The sequence below is a fragment of the Nymphaea colorata genome, chromosome 8, assembly GCF_008831285.2.
Source record: "Nymphaea colorata isolate Beijing-Zhang1983 chromosome 8, ASM883128v2, whole genome shotgun sequence".
Lineage (NCBI taxonomy): Eukaryota > Viridiplantae > Streptophyta > Magnoliopsida > Nymphaeales > Nymphaeaceae > Nymphaea > Nymphaea colorata.
This window is the reverse complement of record NC_045145.1, coordinates 20,872,054-20,891,443: the sequence shown is the minus strand read 5'-3', so window position 1 is coordinate 20,891,443 and position 19,390 is coordinate 20,872,054. Positions and strand designations below refer to the sequence as shown.

Sequence of the window (19,390 nt, the reverse complement as noted above, 5' to 3'; positions counted from 1 at the left end):
GGTCCTCAGCTCTGGCGCTTGCCTGTGAGAATTGAATGCATATCCAACTTGTGGTATTAATACCGACCAAGTAGTATCCACCAACAAGGCCGCAGATCCCACTATCACTTTTCGTCCGGACCAGGCAATCAACGATAAGGTGAAGGAAATGTCTATATATATGTTCATGCATGTAACCCTAGTTTGCTGCATAGAAAGAAGTGCCAGAACAAGATCAGAGGCGCTTGGCAATGTCTCCGGTAGCCGTCGGCAGTAGTGCCGCTGAAGGTGCAGGCATAAGGAGAGGTGCATGGAGCAAGGAGGAAGATAGCTTGCTCAGAAACTGCGTGGAGACGTATGGGGAGGGGAACTGGCACCTTGTTCCCCACAGATCAGGCAAGTCCCCGGTCGTGTATACTCAATCTTTAACCAATTTGCTTTCTTTTCCCCTAGTAGCTAATCAAGCCCAAGGGGTTGAAAGCGGACGACTGCCAACAAGCTCCTTAATTTCACTTGGGTACGCTGGATTAATGATCGTTAATTTTGAACCTTGAAGTTGGAAGGATTTCTAACCAAAATGGGATCGATTGGAAAAGGCAGCGTGACCTGTTTTCTCATTTTGTTGTCGTCCTCATGCAAGGGGAAGAGCACTCAATCACTTAACAAAGAGAATGAGTTGCATGCACCACCAGACAAAGAAGGTGGGATCGGGGTATTTTGAAAATTTCCTTTTAAATGTTTTTTTTTTTGTTAAAGAGAAGAACCTGATTACCCAGGTGAGTGTCCTGAACGTTCTACTCTCTTGGCGCACTGAGAAGTGGCATTGCTGCACTCGACGGGTTTATATGCGTGACTGGCCTTGGCAGCCAGCGCCGGCAATTTATGAGAAGAGGAAATTAAAGACGGGCGATCATGATTCTGATTTCAATAGCGACCAATGTAGTGAACTGATTCGTTCTTCTTAATTTCTGTGTAAAAACGACAAACCAACAATAATTGGCTACAAATTTATTGAGTTTCGTCTTTTTGTGGCAACTTGTTTTCGACATCGAGTGACTCTCGCGATATATTCTGTCATCAAGTGGTCTTGAAGCATGTGGTTTCTATTATGAAATTCCAGAAGGAACGAATGAGTGGTTTCCTCCTCTCAGTGGCAGAGTCACTACAATTTTATGAAGGAAGCCAAAGAACAAATATTTAAAGATATTAATTAAAAAACAAAAAAAAAAACCTGGTGTGGGCGACTAGCCCATATATGACTCCGACTCTGTCTCTATGGCGCAAACAAGGTTATGTTGATCTTTTTCATATATATCTTTGGTATGTAGATGATTAAAGACTTGGGTAGCTACTGAACGGTCGTGTGCGTTACTTGATATTTCAGGCCTGAAAAGGTGTCGAAAGAGCTGCAGGCTCAGATGGCTGAACTACCTGAGTCCAAACATCAAGCGCGGTCTTTTTTCAACCGATGAAGTGGACCTTATCATCAGAATGCATCGGCTATTGGGAAACAGGTTAATATCTAAGGCTTAGAAGATAATGAGATCTCACTGTGTTGCGAAACTGTACTACACCAAAAGCGATCAATATTATAGGCGCTTTCTCACCAAAAGCATCCAAAAAATGATTTAAAAACGCCAAACTAAATGGACGGAGACTTCGACTTATTATAAGGTATCAGGAAATCTAGCCTGCCGTCCTGCCGTTTAGACTTTTGTTCGCGTTATGCATTTTAGTTTTAATCAACAGATATGATTATACGGATACATACAAAAGCATAAGGTTTAACCCCAAAAAAGAAGGATTATATATATAAAATCTCATGTTTACATAGGTTTCTATAATCACTTGAAAATCAACGATCATAAGTTTGTCGAGAAACAAAGTTGATAAAATTAATCTCGACATCGGAAAAGCATGTTTTTCTTAATTTACTGCCATTCTTTGAATATTTTTTTAACTGTTCGTATGATTACAGTTTTTAGAAAGATGGTGGACGGCCAAGTTTCGCCGGCCGGCCGGCCAAAGTGTATAAACCTTAGTGTTAAAAAACTGAAAAACAAGATGTATGTTATATAGCTTTAGATATTTTCGTTTCCTTTTTTTTTTTATATATTGTGGCTAAGCAATTGAAACTCGTTTCACCTAAAAAGATGGAAGCTGATTGCTGGAAGAATACCTGGGAGGACGGCCAACGACGTCAAGAACTACTGGAACTCTCACTTGGCTAAAACGTTTTCGGCCAATCCTACAGCTACAAGAGAGATCCCAGCAACACCTCCTCGCGTCGTCGTCCACAGGCCGCAAGCTCACAGAGTCTCCACGAGACAGCGTGAGTTGCTGGGCCAGATCTGTCCACGAAGGGAACCAAATCTCAACCCTCCGGCCAGCTCTTCGCAGCCGCTGGACATTGAGAAGACGCCACAACAATTTCCTGCGCCAAATCTATCAAGCTCCGATCTGCCATCGCTGCATGGAGATCTGGACCTAGGGGAGTTTGCACCAGGAGGAGATTTCTTTCTTAATGATGCTGAATTTGATGACTTATTCTGCGATCCATTTTTTTGGGATTGGCTGAAGGATGACGATGGTCCTTCACCATTAGATTAATGGATTTTTGGCTTGTTGGATCTCACCTTTGACCATCTCCACCACCTTGCCTTCATCTAATCAACCAATGTTATTTGGCTTTCACATTCAACTAATTTCATCTTTTGCCATATTATTTTCTCTAGTTGACCTTCGTCGTTACAACTCACACCCGTCCCTTTTTGCCTTCCCATTCCTGATTTGACGATATACCTAGCAATCGTGGCTTATCTCGTGGCAGATCTAGAGGAGTGCAGCAACATGGTGTTCAGAGATACAACTGCATCAACAACAATGGTGGTGTTCATAGATACAACTGCATGAACAAACTTCATTAAATAGCTATTTAGTGAAGGCTAATGTGCATCTTGCACTTCTCCTTAGCTAACGTTGAGCTCAGCCACATATTAGCTTTTCATTCTCTCTTTTTTATGTTCTTTCTTTCTTCCGTGGTTTCTTTGCTTTTGTTGCTGACTTTTTGTTTTCTTCGTGACTGCCCATCACTACTTTTAGCTAATGAATTCTCATTGTGTCGGCTCTTTCTCTCTCTTTCACACACAATTTGCATTCAAAAGTTAGAGTGCTTTGTAAAATTTAAAAAAGAGAAAAAAAAACCATCCATTTAATTCAAGAGACCAACTCTAATTCCCAAATGATGTGACTAACAATAAAAACTGAGGAGAAGTCTGATTTATGTAGTTCCGTGCAAAGGCCACCGAGCAAAAAGCAATGCAACTATGAGACGATCAATGTGCGACTGAGGTCGGCTTGCCAAGTTTTGTTACATGAATGTTTGCCTCTCACTATCTAGAGAATGCGTGTTAATAATTTCCTCGTTGTTATTACAGTAGGATATACACTTCGCAGCAGCGTCTCCATCTCCTTCATCAAACAATAACAGATTTGTCTTTGTTAGCTTGCTACATTCTTTCCTTCTGACGGTAACAAGGGAAAGGCTAGCTGTTGTGGTTATCATCCTTCATCAAACTGGGCGGCGGGCCAGAAAGTCCAGGTTTGTGCTTTAAAATGTCAAACTGCTAGATAATACCTTTGTGAAAATATCAACAACTTGCTTGGGTGAAGGAAACAATTAATACAATTGTCAGTAAGCCTAATGCGCCAACTTATCTCGCAGCAAATGGTAATCGATCTCCGCATGCTTCATCGTTGAATTAGAAGCCCGCTTAATGAATGAAGGCTTATAAAGCGGACAGATTGTCACAACATAAAAGAGGATGATGAAAAAAATATAGTCCAACATCCTTTAACATATCAAATCCGTGTTAAATATTATACTACGTTGGTATTGCTGAATGCTATTATGCTTTGATGGTTGAACCAGCGAAAATTTGTTGCTTTTAGCACTCCATAAGATGCAATTTCATCCCATGAAGGTTTAAGAACCTGCGGTAGACCGGGCATCATGACATCCAGACCTATCTGAACTACAGAAGGCATGGCAAAAGATAACAAACATCAGATATAGTTTCATGAATATCATGTAAAGACAAGTTCAAAATGGCCTTCTCAAAGCCGCTGCAGATATTGGCTAATGAAGTTAACACTTACATCCGGCCCACACAATTTGCGATTTTGAAAAAGGCTTAATTGAAACTGGTGCACTTAGATTTTGGACCGGCGGAGTGACAGAACATGTGCAGCCAAGCATGTTTTTAAGTTCAAGGAGACTAACTGCATACTAATTGTGGTTGAGAAAAAGTCCGTTTTGGTTCAAATAACCTCCATTCTAAGAAAACTATGTAGAAAACGAGGGTCTTTCATGGCAAACTCATGACTTAAGATTTTGGATGAACTCTTGAATAAATTGAGTTGCTACCAGTTAGACTAATGTCTTCTACATATAGAAGAAGCAACAAAGTTCTGCTTTTATCATGACACATGAAAAGCGAGGAACCTGATAGGCTTGACAAGAAATTAACAGATAAGAGAACAGTGCCAAATCAACTGTGATAGCCTTTTCGCTTGGAACTATAGCCAAGGAAACCACATGAAAGGGATAATACTGGTTCAAATTTAATTTGAGCTTGATCTCCTAAATAAGGGGAACACCTACTCAAAAAGGTGCCAAAACAAGATAGTCTGGTCGTTTCCAGATACTCATTCAAACGACAAATGCATAGATTGATTTGGAAGATGATGTTTTGGCCAAACAGCTGTCACTAAGGCATCTACCAAGAATCTCCGTAGAACATGAGCATGGAATATCATGGTTAAGCCTAGCTCGACAATAGTATAATGCTCCAAATGTTTAGTTCCGTATCGAACATTGCGATGAATTTTTAAGGGTTTATAAAGGGGGTCATTGATGAGAAGATTGTCCTGGTTCCTAACCTTTTCAGGGGCCCAAGCCAGGGAGTGAGTCGGGTTGTTATAGTGGTATCAGAGCCGGGATTCCCACATGCGTGGACGCGTGTGCCATAAGGAAGGTAGATTGTAATGCTCCAAATGTTTAGTGTGCCTTAAGAGGGGTAGATTGTAGTGCTCCAAATGTTTAGTCTCGTATCGAAGATTGTGATAACATTGCTCTGGTCCATAACCTTTTTGGAACCGAAACTATTAGGGAGGCGAGAACCAGGAGCCCGAGCCCCGGAGTGGGTCGGGTTGTTATAAATAGAGTGGTCAAAATTATTCTGCCATGCCTTAAGGAGGGTAGATTGTAATGCTCCAAATGTTTTGTCACGTATCAAAGATTGTGAGGAATCTTCAAGGGTTTATAAAGGGGGTCATTGATGAGAACATTGTTTTGGTTCCTAACTTTTTCAGTGTTGAAACAGAAACTGTTAGGGGGTGGAAACCAGAGGACCGAGCCCAGGAATGGATGATCAAAACTATTCTCCCATTCCATTTTCATGTCCTTGATTTATAAGGACAAGCTTGAATTCCATGGTGTCTCAAGTGGCTGCTGACCATTGAATTCCCCACTTTGAAATTTCCATTTGATGGGTTTGCCTATTGCGGCAAGCTCATCACTTGTATTTTTGTAAATTCAAGTGTACTCAAACATGCTTTAAGTCTATACAGTTGGATTTTCTACATAAGAAGAAACTTTCTTTCTTGTGATTCATGAGCAAAATGAGTTATAAGTGTGCCCTGTACCTCCTTTGAAGTTTGTAGTCCAACAACCAGACGTGATGCTTCCTCTACTATGCTTTCAGTTATTTACATCCACCCTTGCATTCAGTAATGGATTTGATTTTCTCCGCCTCAAGGAGTCGGCATTCACCTGACCATCATCTGCTCCTGTTTGATTTCCTGTTTGATTGGCAGTCTGCAATTTTTGTGCAGAAATCCAGGTCCCGCCATCTATGAAACCTGTCACGTCTTAGCTTTCTATGAGCCCACGTAATTCGTAATTACTGGGCCTTCCACGTAAGAAAGTTTGTTTGATCTAATTTGATGGTGACGGAGTTGGTGACATTGAGATTACAGGGATATGGATAGCTGTCAGTGGTCTGAGTGGTTTCTTGGAAGCAGCCATGGCGAAACCAGCAAAGGAATAAGCAATCAAACACAGACTGCTTCAGTAAAAAAGGACGAATTCCCTCTGATACACTAACAATAAAGATAATCGGAGTCCGATTTACGTGGCCGCTTACATCCAGATGATAGTGCGACTGAGGTCTCCTTTTTTATTTATATTGTCGTCTTAGCTTGTGCCCCTTGCTCCAAGAGTCACAAGATAATTTCTGCCTTTACCAATTTCCTTAGCTCTAATTATCCAGAGACTGAGTGTCCATCTTTCTCTTGCCAACATGTGTTACATGTTTGCCGACTGTTTGCCCCATCTAGAGAATGCACGTTAATCCTTTGCTCTCAGTAGTGGCAACTTCGTCTCCTTCATAATTCACAACAACAGATTTACTTTTATCAGATATGCACATTCCTTCCATTTACGGTAACCAAGAGAGAGGCTGTTATGCTTATCACTAAGCCTAAAACTAATTAATTTGGACGCCATTAAGGGTATCGTCAGCCACTAATTTATTTTCAACTCACATTTGCGCGTGCTTGTTGTCGTTGGTTGCAAAATGAATTACACTACGATCTGCATGTTTTTCAATTCAAATTTGAGAGCTCGCATTTTTTCGTTTTCATGGACCAGTGTTTTGAAAATAGTTATTAATTAGACTCTTAAGATTGGTTTTTCACTTAATATTGTTTAGTAATGCAATAAGTTCATTTGAAGGAGATGGATGGTTGAGAACAAATCAACAAGCTAAAAGTATGAACTAATAGTACATGACGTAAATTACCATCGTTTTTTTTTCTTAATCATTCATAGTATTGGAACGCACGGTTTTAATTAAATGGCTGGGTGAGTATGAAAAGCTAAAGTCAGCTAAAGTCATCATATAATATATATATATATATATATATATATATATATATATATATATATATATATATATATATATATATATATATATATATATATATATATATAGAGAGAGAGAGAGAGAGAGAGAGAGTCAATGGCTCATTAGCAGGCCACCCAACATCGATTGGAATGACGTGATTTGCTGTTTCTTAGATCCAAACACATTCCTTACGATTGATCAAGTCGTTAAACATATTCTGGCACATGAAGAGCTCCAATGAACCTGGGATTTTGGGCACTTAAGATATGGTCTGGAAATTTTATTTTTCCTTATATTTCAGATGTGTCCATATGTATTATCTGAAACGACTTTGGATTTGATATGCAATTTTGCAATTGAAAGTGAAGTCTAGTCCCATGTCAATCTTATGCTAGTCGGAACTGAATTCACCTTTTGAGAAATAAAAGGGTCTGTTCCGATCTTAAGGCCATCAAATGCAACCTAAATTACTTAAGTGGGTGGCCTGTGAACGTTTTGTCCATTCAATTGTGCGTCATCCTCAATTTGAAAGCCTCCACTGGCTCTAAAATTTAGGCAGAATGAGGGGTACTGGCCTCCGGTTTTTTGGTATCACGCAAGCCACAAATTTTCTCAACATTTGCTTGGGAAATAATCGCCACGGCCATTAAGTGGCTTCTCTGACATAGATATCTGGATCGATTCAATATTGACGGGTTGAGAGAAGCATCCATGAACACAGTGTACTAAAACTTAGAGAGAGATTGGATGTTGATGGATGCGTGGGCCAACGAAGCATAGAAACAACAATATATGCTGGACAGAGAGCGCATCGATCTTTAAATCTTTTGTAATTAGCAAAAGAACTTTTCACTATTTTAATATATCTAAAAAAAAATCTCACTTTTGTCATTTCGTGCATCAAATGCGTGCTTTGGAATCCAACCGGATTCGTAATTGATGTGAAGTATTTACATCTCTGGTTTCTGAATTAGTTCAATCTTGATCTGGCGTCATATATAATCGAACAAGACACAAACATACCTCGTCTATGTATGAATCCAAACCCATGGTTTATCTTGTCAGGATTCGCAAATCCACGTTAACCAATGGGGGTTCTTCCCTTGAACACGCTGTCTAGTGTTAGGATATCTTCTAAATTATTGTACATCGACGCTTGGTTGTTCTTTTCTATGACTTTCCCCTTACCAATAAGGTTGAGAATCGGACTGGGTACCCTGTACATGGTCATACTCTGGAGCCCAAAAATTAACATGATATCGACGTTAACTTCAAAAGGGACATGCAAACCTAGAGATGCGGCCACTGCCTATTTATGTGAAAGCTCCCACTTAATTTTCTGCCTTTAAAGTGAGGCAGAGCGAGAAGTGCCAAAACGAGAGAGGCACTTGGCAATGGCTTCGGCAGCCGTCCGCAGTAGTGCCGCTGCAAGGAAGGATACAAGGAGAGGTGCATGGAGCAAGGAGGAAGATTGCTTGCTCAGGAAGTACGTGGAGAAATATGGGGAGGGAAAGTGGCACCTTGTTCCACAAAGAGCAGGCAAGTCCCCATCGTCCATCTCTAGTTTTAGCTTCCTTCTTCTTCACTCCTGTAACAATAAGCTCAGCTAGAGTTCCTTTCGCTTGGCCTTGCTAGATTGATTTGAAAAACTTGAAGTTGAAAAAGGTTATAGAGCTCGCGGCCTATGTCAAGAGAATGTTTACAAGTACATTACTATATAATATTTAGGCTTGTGGCTTTTATGCAAAGTACCTGTGACGTAAGGCTCACAAAAATAGAAGCATCCATAGCCTCATTTCTTGGGCCAGGAGAGATGTAGTGCAACTGGTTTTGATTTCCATGGGTGCTGTTTTTCTGAAGTATAAGCGGCAGGTGCATGATGCTTAGCTCCCAAAGTAGTCCTGCACTCTAAGGACAAGAAAAAGGGATATCTCCCAAAACTTTTAGCATAATTTGGTACACTTTTGGCTTGATTTGCAGAAACCGCAACCTTCCTTTCCTTGTTTGTCATATATGTGGAGAGAAGACTGAGAATTGAATTCGATTGCCCGCAAGCACCAAAGAAAGCCCTTAAAAATGTTCCTTTCTTTTTTTCCTCCACCTTGAATTTGAGCATGCAAACTTTGCCCTTTTAACCGCTGGAAGTAAAATGAAACCTAAACCGATGAATAATTTGGATAATTTGTCGCACGACAAGCCGTTATGATGAGGTGGAAACTTGACCCCTTATGCTTTCGGGTATGCCAGGTACAAAATTGTTGGACAACTACAACACGAAGATCACACACAAATGTCACTTTCATCAATCAAGCTAGGCAGCAGTAGGACATGGAACACTTGGCAATCAAGATAAGCCTTTTATATATATATATATATATATATATCCATCTGACCATCGATTGATAGAAAAAGTGTCAGAGTAGAAGTTGGACGCTTAATTATGAACCTTGTCTTGGCTGTCTTTTAGGGACACTTTGGCAACTGTAACACCTAGTTATTGTCTCATGAATATGTTGGGTTTGATTTATGAGACAAACCACCCCTTGCTGTACTTGTCCCATCTCATTGCCCATTAAAATGTGGCACCTAAAAGGATGTTTATACAAAAGTTGAGGCGAAAAACACACATAATAAATTTATTTTTTTAACATAAATTTGGACGGATCGAATTGATATTTCAGGGCTCAAAAGGTGTCGTAGAAGTTGCAGGCAGAGGTGGCTCAACTATCTGAGTCCAAACATCAAGCGTGGTCCGTTCTCAACCGATGAGGAGGACCTGATAATCAGAATGCAACTGCTACTCGGAAACAGGTTAAATTCTTAACATTTTAGATTATCCTTTAGATTACGTCTCGACACCTATCTTTCCGAAAAACTGCACATGAAAGGCTTTCTGGCCAAAAGATTTTGTCGGTATTTTGGAAAGCCTTTTATTTATCAAAATAATCATCGACAACTTTCGGCGTTTTGTATGTGCAGCTTGTGACCGGAGGAATCTCATAATCTTTTCTCTCTCACTCTTTTTTCTCTCTCTCTTTATATATATATATATATATATATATATATATACTTTCATAACATTTGACATTTAAAAACAACAAGCAACAAGTATGTACAGCCCTATCAGAAAAAGGCCACTCAATTCAAAGGAAATAATTCTAGCTGTCCGGACGTTGTGGCATTTTCCTGGATGCTTCTAAATTTAAAACAAATATACCGATACATACAAAATGTTTAAAATTATAAGACCGAGAAAAGATACAAATCGTCGTATGTGTGTCGGGCTTAATTCAATATTTAAAACTTAACAGTCGAAAGTTTGTCAAGGCATAAAATTTAATCTGGACATTGAAAAAATTTGGTTTTCTTCATCCACTGCCATAGAATATTCTGTATGTAATCGTGTGTAACATTTCCTTTAAAAAAATTAACGATGGTGAACGGCCAATCTCTTCACCGCTCAATTCCGGCACCCAAGCCTACTTATTTTTCTTTAATTGTGTTTGTTTCACGGGTCTTCAGATTCATGAATTTAAGATCGGACTCTCTTATCGAACCTTAAATACTTATTTGTAACATATAGCTGGGATTTTGAAATAGCTCAATTTAAACAGATTGAGGATCTCTCAAACACTCTTTTTTATACAGTTTCAGATTTGAAAACCGAGGCCATCAAAGACAACCTAAACGTTTCTTAAACGTTTCATTTATTGTGGCTAACAAATTATAACGCTCGAACTTCACACAAAGATGGTCACTGATTGCGGGAAGGATGCCCGGGAGGACAGCCAATGGCGTCAAGAACTACTGGAACTCTTACTTGGCCAAAAGGGTTTCGGCCAAACCAGCTGCCCCCGAGCTCCCAGCAGCCCCTCCACCTCGCACGGTCGTCTACAGGCCGCAAGCTCATAGAGTATCCATGAGAATGCGTGAGTTGCTGCGCGAGATGTATTCACCAATGGACCAGCGAAGGCTCATCCCTCCCAGCTCTTCGCAGCCGCTGGACGGCGCGAAGATGGCCGACCAGTTACCAATTGCTGCAGAGCCGTCAAGCTCCAGTCTGCCATCGCTGCCTGGAGAAGACGAGTTTGCACTAGGAGGAGGAAGAGGAGATTGGTTCCTCGATGCTGAACTCGACGACTTTTTCTGTGATTCATTTCTTGGGGATTGGACGAAGGATGATAACGGTTCATCACCATTTACATGAAGAGCTGCTATCAAGTTGGTTTAGACAGACTCTCCCTCTCTGTCTCTCTGATGTTTCTCAAGCGCCAAGCGTGGCAGATTCGAAGCAGCTTTGCTTTCAATTTTTATTTACACTCCCAGAAAAAATTCACAAACAAACAAGGCCCATGAGAAACATTATTCAAGATAAAGTAAGTTCAAGCTTGTACATTTCTCATCAATGTACGTCTCAAACTCTTAAATGTGGGATTATACGACAAGCCAAAAGGTAAAACTCTGGAAACGGATGTAATGCCCCAAAACAGATGGTTATGTGCACACCCGTGCTCATAAAAAATTGTGCACTGTAATTACCAAAATAACTTCATTTAAGTGAAAAACAAGCTTGTTAGGAGGATAAAAAAACGTTACAACAAAAGTTAAAACTTTAAAATGAAAAACAAAACAATTTCGAAAATAGCTAACCCTACTTTCTTTCCTTGAGTGTGTATTATTCAGTGTGTAATTTGGCATGCACAGGAGTTTGCCTGCAACCCGATTTGTCGTACAAGTTGATAAGCAGCACAATATAAGAAACTGGCTATGTGCACACACCTTTAACCAAAAAAAAAAAGAGAGGCACGGAGGTGTATAATTACTAAAATACCCTCATTCAAAATACAAAAGATGTTTCCTATGATGACAAAGGGGGTTATGAGAAAAATAAAAAATTATAAACTGTACATTTTTTTTACAAAAAAAATTCAAAAATACCCCAAAATTAAAGGAGTGGTCATGCAAGTCTACCTCCACAAAATAGGCTTCCCATTAAAGGCAAAACGGTAAAAATGCTCAAAAATACCTTCTGTCTGATCTTCTAAATGATGAAACCATAAAAAATACTGTAAACTTAAAGGACAGCTGCCATCATCTTACCAAAGTCTATCCATGAACGTTCGATCAATATAACCTACAATATCACATGAGTGCCAGCCCCAAAAAACTTGGACTTTATATATATATATATATATATATATATATATATATTTGTAATAGTACTTGTTGTCGTCTTGATTCTGGCAACTGAGGGCATCCCCCAAAAAAATGTTGTCAATGTTTTGATGATTATAAAGCATAACCAGAAATATCAGTTTTGAGTTTTAAATAGTGAGGTTTTGTGGGAATATAAAATATAAAGTTGTTTTCAATAGAAAAAATGAAAAAAAAATTGGTAAACTTTAAAACAATTATTCTTTTAGTGAGAAAAAGAAAGGTGGTCAAAATCTTAAAAATAAAACTATAAAATGTGGAAATTAAAAAAAAAAAGGTAACTAGAAACTGCAGAAAACACGATCAGGAAAAAGGAAAAAAAAAACACGAGTAAAACATGTTTTTTGCCGTTTTATTTGGCTGACCACTTTTTAATGTTTAAATGTAATTTTTGTAAATAGTACTTTTTTATGTGGCTATGATACAAAGTCAAACTAATCACATTGGAAAGACATGGATACTTGTCATCTTTTCATTACTGTTTGCTGATTAAGAAATTAAATCAAATTTAAGAGATAACATGTAATTGGATTCAGATATACATAAATATCTAATAAGAGTTTGATATAAATTTAGATTAGATTTATTTTAAAAAATATCTTATATCTAATGCTTGTATATTTTGAAAATCAACCCAATTTGATTTAGAATTCAGGTATATATAATATAAAAATTTCAGATTAGATTCTCATCATGAAATCATATTTCAGATTCAGATTTGAAAAGTTTAAATATATGAATGTCCAAAAAAATGGATATAGTTAAAAGCATATATGATTCCAATCTAATACGTTAACATCTCTAAGCAAAACCAAACACAAAATTTGTGGAACTAGCAAAAAAATTTTGGAATACTTCGCCACAAAAAAGTTTCTACCAACATGCTTTTTGGTAGTTAACTATGTGGCATCCTACTACCAACATCCAGCACCCAATGTTCAGATGTGAGCCTGAACTCGAATCGACAGGTAGCCGATTGAATGCTCAGTCGGTCTGTTCTAAGATGGCGACATTTAGACACCACCAATACGTTAACGGTGAGTAAGAACAGAAAAAAGGTGAAGCAGTACTTGGAATGAGTTGACGCTCATTTACTTTCCATCTGATTTTACCGCGCCTTCATTTGCATTCATCGCGACTTCCAGCTTCATGCATGTGTGAAGTAAGTCCATAGACTGACGGCACTTTGTCGTCAATATATATAAGACAACAAGAAATCCATGTGTGGCAAGTAAGTCCACGCACTGACGGTACTTGTCGGCTGTCGCATTCCATAAACTTCAAACGGCACCACAATTATGTTATATGTCTACTACAATTTACCCCAAATTTTAGACGACATTAATGAATAACATACATTTAAGTTTTAATGAACAACCTATTTCATCAAAACACTAAGTTTGTGTTAAAAACCTATATTATCAAAACAAGTTTTTTAATCACTAAATTTTAAGCTAAAACGAGGTGCTGCTGGTAAGGGTATGGCTATAGTATATACATATAGTTTCTCAGTTTAATTCACTTTATTATTATTATTATTATTATTATTATATATTTTTTAATGAATCTATCTCTTTTTTTAAATTTTTATTATTATATAAAACCACGTGTTTCAAAAAATTTTGAGGACCGTGATGCTCCAAAGTGGAAGGAATCTATGAAAAATGGAGAGCCATTTAATTGAATGGTTGGGGTAAATTCAGCTCCACACGCCAGTCTTTTGATTGAGCACCATCTGCATGTGCTGCCGACGCTGATTTGCCGCATTAAATCGATTGAGAATGAGTGAAAAAGTGGGCCGACCGTGAGACCAGCGGAGAACCACGTGGTCCGGTGAAGGCAATTCAACCACGCCGGCCCTGCAAAATAACTTTGTTTTTACATTATCACCTTCAAATATTTGTGTCTTTCCAAACATGAAAAGTAATATCTGGTTTGCTACTGTATGAGACCAAGCATGTGCGTATAATCACTCTAAATTTTTCTAAAAGACTATGATGTTTTATCCAAGTGCGCAATTCAAATTTAGGTACAAGATTCAAATCCAAAATACAACTCTTAGATCCAAATTAAATCCAAAATACAACTTTCAGATCCAAATTAAATCCAAAATACAACTTTCAGATCCAAATTAAATCCAAAATACTACTTTCAGATCCAAAACCCAAGTCCAGATCCAAATCAATCATTTAAGACTAATTTGCCCTTTCTTTTGACCAAAAAACCTCCTTTTAGAGGATAATTTTAGTCTTTTTGGGTGGACAAGACTAATTTGTCCTTCTTTTTTACCAAAAAACCTCCTTTTAGAAGGTAACTTTAGTCTTTTTTGGTGGACAAGGCTAATTTGTTTTTTCTTTTCATCAAAAAAACTCTTTTTAGAGGGTAAGTTTAGTCTTTTTGAGTTGACAAGACCCATTTGCCCTTTCTTTTGACAAAAAAACTCCTTTTAGAAGGTAATTTTAGTCTTTCTGGATGGAAAAGACCCATTTACCCTTTCTTTTGACAAAAAAACGTCCTTTTAGAGGGTAACTTTAGTCTTTTTGGGTGGACAAGACTCATTTGCCCTTTCTTTTGACAAAAAAAACCTCCTTTTAAAGAGTAATTTTAGTCTTTTTGGGTGGACAAGACTCATTTGCCCTTCCTTTTGACCAAAAAAACCTCTTTTTAGAGGGTAATTTTAGTCTTTTTAGGTAGACAAGACCCATTTGCTCTTCCTTTTGACCAAAAAAATCTACTTTTGGAAGGTAATTTTAGTGTTTTTAGGTAAAAAAAAATTTAAATTTTGAGTTTTGGCTCCAAAATCCTATATAAATACCTCTCATATCCTCTATCTTGGGCAAGATTGATCTTTGGTTGAAACTTTAGTGTATTCTCACTTGAAAACTTAGAGTTTCTCTTGAGCTCTCTCTCTCTCTCTCTCCCTCTTCCTCTCTCCATTTCCTTCTCCAACTTAGAACAAGCTACAACATTCTTGGAGCTTCATTCAAAAGGGGATCTTCAAGTGAATGTGTTCATCTTCCTTAGGTCATTTTTCATTAAAGGTATGTAATCTTCATCCCTCTCATTTCTCTCTTCTTTCTTTTCATTAATATTCTTATTATTATGTTATTTTTTTTCTTAAACATAGTCTTGTTGTTGTTTTCATTTTCTTTTTTCATCTTCATCTCCCCATGACCAAAAGAGATAGTACTCAACCTCTTTTTAGAGACAAGAGGTTATGCTCAAGTGCACTGGGAGCATGAGAAGATGAGATGATATTTTATTTTATGATTAAATAATGCTCTTTCAAGTATTCTTGTTATTCTTGTTCTTTCTCTTTATTAATATCTTCTTGCTCTTTGTTTTCTTCAATATATTCTTGTTGTTGTTGTTCTTTTCCTTAATAAATATATTTTTGTTGTTATTGTTATTTCATTTCTTCAATATAGTCTTGCTATTTTCTTTTTTCTCTTCTTCCTCTTCCCATGACCAAAGGAGATAGCCCTCAATCTCTTTTTAGAGACAAGAGGCTATGCTCAAGTGCATTGGGAGCATGAAAAGATGAGAGAATCTTTCATTTCATAATTGAATCATGTTTTTTCTTTTATTAAATATAACATTATTTCTCTTTCTACATTTTCTCATCATCTTCATCTTCTCACGGCTAAAGAAGGTAGCGCTCAATCTCTTTTTAGAGACAAGAGGCTATACTCAAAGTGCACCGAGAGCATGAAAAGATGAGATGATCTTTCATTTTAACCATGTTCTTTCTTTTCATGAATACATTCTTATTGTTCTTTTGTTTCCTCTTATTTTCCTCTCTTCTTCATTTCTCCATGGCCAAAAGAGATAACTCTCAATATCTATTTTAGAGTTAAGAGGCTATACTCAAGTGCACCGAAAACATGAGAGGACGAGGTGGTATATCAATTCATAGTTACATCATGTCTTCCCTCCTAATTGAACTTTGCTTTTTTCATCATCCTCTTTCTTTCTTTCCTTCCTTGAATGTTATCTATATATTATGCATGCATAGTTGTTTGGTTCTTTACTTACATGTGAATGTATGGTGAGAATGAGAGTATGGTTTGAGGATTTTTTATCTTCATATTGATTTTTGAGGTTGATGCATTTGCATGACATTTCGCGTTAGTTTCCTTTTAATCATCCCCTTTAGAACCTTAATGAGTATCTTATTATATGATTTGTTTCCTTTTATACCCAACTGTAGAAGAAATATATCTCTTATGGCAAATTAAATCATAACATTCTATGTTTTTATATAAATCATATTTTTCAAAACATTTTCAAAAGAAATCTCTCTAATGCGGCCTTGGAGACTTAGCTTAGGCTCTTGCACGAGTCCAAGCTCCCTTCCGGCCTATATCAAAATTTGAAGTCGGCTATTTTCAAATCATTCCTTGATTTTCATATTCATGAAAATGTATGTGTATATGCATGTTATATACGTATGCATGCACATGAATATCTTTCTTTGTGGTTTCTCTTTTTATGATTTAACATATTTTTATAAACTCTCGTATATGTATATATAAATATATATATGTACGTGTATTCCATTTTAAAATCTCTCTTTCTCTTTCTAAAATGATCTTCTTTTCTCTACTTAATATAAACAACATTTTCATAAGCTTTCATATATGTATACAAAATACATATCTTTCTTTTTCAAAACATGTGATTTTATGATTTTATGATTGCATATTAATAAAATATTGACACTATTTTTATGAATGTTCTCCAATCTATATTAGTGTTGCATAAATCTGTTTGAGACACTTCTTGTTGCCAAACGACCCATTGACCCATGATTATTATAGGTTTGATTTTGAGAAAAAATTCACTTCTGAACCTCCCTGATCATGAAGCTTATGTAACCAACCAGTCATTTGGGGATTGCATAGTTTGGAAGAAAATCAGAGTACCAAGTTAGAACTTCGTTTATTAATTTGGCAATCTAAATTAAAACGTAATCAAAATGTATATGCGCAGCTCGCTCTCTCTCCCTCTCTTTCTCTCTCATAAAAAACAATCTCAGTTTTGATTATTTCTTTTTAAGTAATGATTGAGAGGAAAACATAGAAAAAGTTTATTATGCATTTTTCACATTTGATATTAGTCTTTAGTCTTTACCCTGTTCTCTTTGTTTTTCTTCTCAAATGTCGATCTAAAAAATATCAAGAGCTGAATTTATTCTTTATCTGTCTAGCATAAAATTAATTAGTATTTACCAGTTTACACACAAACACACACACACACACACACACATATATATATATATATATATATATATATATATATATATATATATATATATATATATATATATATATATATATATATATATATATATATATATATATATATATATATATATATATATATATATATACCGTGGAACTTTTATGGCAAGCCAAAACTGATTTTCTCGACCAAATGTAGTCATGATTAAAGCTATAAATCAAGAAAAAAAAAGTGAAAAGCGAATGTGCAAATGTGGCCACACCTAATGACATACAAACATAATGTGAAGACGAACAAAAATTATGAGTTTCACCTTACACCAGCTCGGCCAGCAAGCGCCATTTGTCGCATTTGCCAGCACACCATGGCTTGTTGCGATCGTTATTTATATATTCGGAGCGACCCTCTGCTCTTTCAATTCAGTTCAACCGGGACATTTAATGCAATATTAAAACGCCAACGAAGACCCAACGGCCATTGAATCGCATCTTGAGGAATATTTCACAGTGCACTTTTGGTCTGTGCATATTGTGGAACGGTTTTCATCACCTGAAATGATTAAACACCAACACCCTCGGCCATCGCTCGTGTCCGCTAGCCATCGCCGGAAAAATGCACAACAAAATCAGCCGTTTGCTTGATGGCTGGAGCCGTATTAGAAATTGACTTTGGATGGGACGTCGATCCCTCCCTCTAGATACTTGATGAATGGCCGGTCGACGGAGCATGCTGAACGTATAATAAAAGCATGATGTTGATATAAAGCTATTGAAGGAGAGGATGAAATTCTTGCTTCCGCATATCCGTTGATGGACTCTCCCTCTTTTCATAGTCATGTCTTTGATGGGTGTTAACTGTATTATTATTTAAGACCTACTTAGCTTTGGCACGAAAGATATTAAGATATTATCTCATGTATAAGTTGTCACAAAAAACGCTCTTTTTAAAAAAAAAACGCATATTTAACGCCAAAAACAGTTCTGCTGTATAATACCCGTACTATTATCGTTTTTTTAAAAAACGTCAAAAAACAAAAAGCACGTATAATACCTGTTTAATACTCGTATGATACCCGTTTTTTGCCGTTATTTTCCCGTTTTTTGCCGTTTTTTATTAATTATTATTTTTTATAATTTTTAGGATGTATTAAATGTTTAATTTTTTGAAAAAATTTGCCGAACTTTTTCCGTTTTATTCTCGATATAAAACTTTGTCGTATTATACCCGTTTTTTTCCTCGCCGTTTGACGTCCCCGTTTTTTGTGACAATGGTATAACCTTGGAATTTATCTCCTTAATCTACCAGGGTATTATCATCCTTGATTTGATGGATGAAAGTAATAATAGTATGTAAAGGAAGAGGTTAGGTCCTGTAACAGGTTGAGATTTGTGACGGTTTGGCGCTTCATTTTTCCCTCCCTCTCTTTATATACAGTATATCGTTGAAGAGATTATGGCTCACCTGTGCACACTGACATTTGTGACTATTTTCAGTCTCATGGCATCTCGCTCTCATTTTTTCTATTGACTGAATCTAGTTAGTTATACTTGAAATCAAAAATCTCTCCAAGTTTTAACTCGTTTCATAACATGAAATCAGTGGCAGAGCCACATTGTGGCTAGTGTGAGAAACTTGCGCCTGCACCAGCCTTGCAAAGTTTATTTATTTTTTATATTAATAATTTGAAATATTTGATTGTTTATGTACATAGATGCCCCTATAAACATTAGTTTATTGAATGAGTGTCCCTCCAGCCAAAATGTCTGTCTCAGCTGGTTTATGAAAGCATATTAATCAAAGAAAGATATCAAGGCCACATGTCTAGATCGAATTTTGTTGGTTGTGAGAGTTAGGACCATAAATTTCTAAAACCTCATAAAATATTATTTATACATTTGGATTTCAAGATTTTGTAATCCCATTAATTCACCTTTTTGCATCCATCTTGTTGGATCTTGACATAAATAGCAGGTCGTAGTTTAACT

The 19,390-nt window shown here is 37.0% G+C and overlaps 2 protein-coding genes across 2 annotated transcripts; both read left to right on the top strand.

Moving 5' to 3' along the window:
• The first annotated feature begins 230 nt into the window (after window positions 1-230).
• LOC116259602 (transcription factor MYB1-like) lies at window positions 231-2,589 on the top strand. The gene is made up of 3 exons (XM_050079365.1): window positions 231-375; window positions 1,958-2,045; window positions 2,133-2,589. The coding sequence occupies exons 1-3, from the start codon at window positions 231-233 to the stop codon at window positions 2,587-2,589; spliced, it is 690 nt and encodes a 229-aa protein (XP_049935322.1).
• Window positions 2,590-8,305: 5,716 nt separating this feature from the next.
• LOC116258373 (transcription factor MYB114-like) lies at window positions 8,306-11,399 on the top strand. Its single transcript, XM_031635501.1, has 3 exons — window positions 8,306-8,486; window positions 9,629-9,758; window positions 10,698-11,399. The coding sequence occupies exons 1-3, from the start codon at window positions 8,342-8,344 to the stop codon at window positions 11,152-11,154; spliced, it is 732 nt and encodes a 243-aa protein (XP_031491361.1). The 5' UTR covers window positions 8,306-8,341; the 3' UTR covers window positions 11,155-11,399.
• The last annotated feature ends 7,991 nt before the right edge of the window (window positions 11,400-19,390 follow it).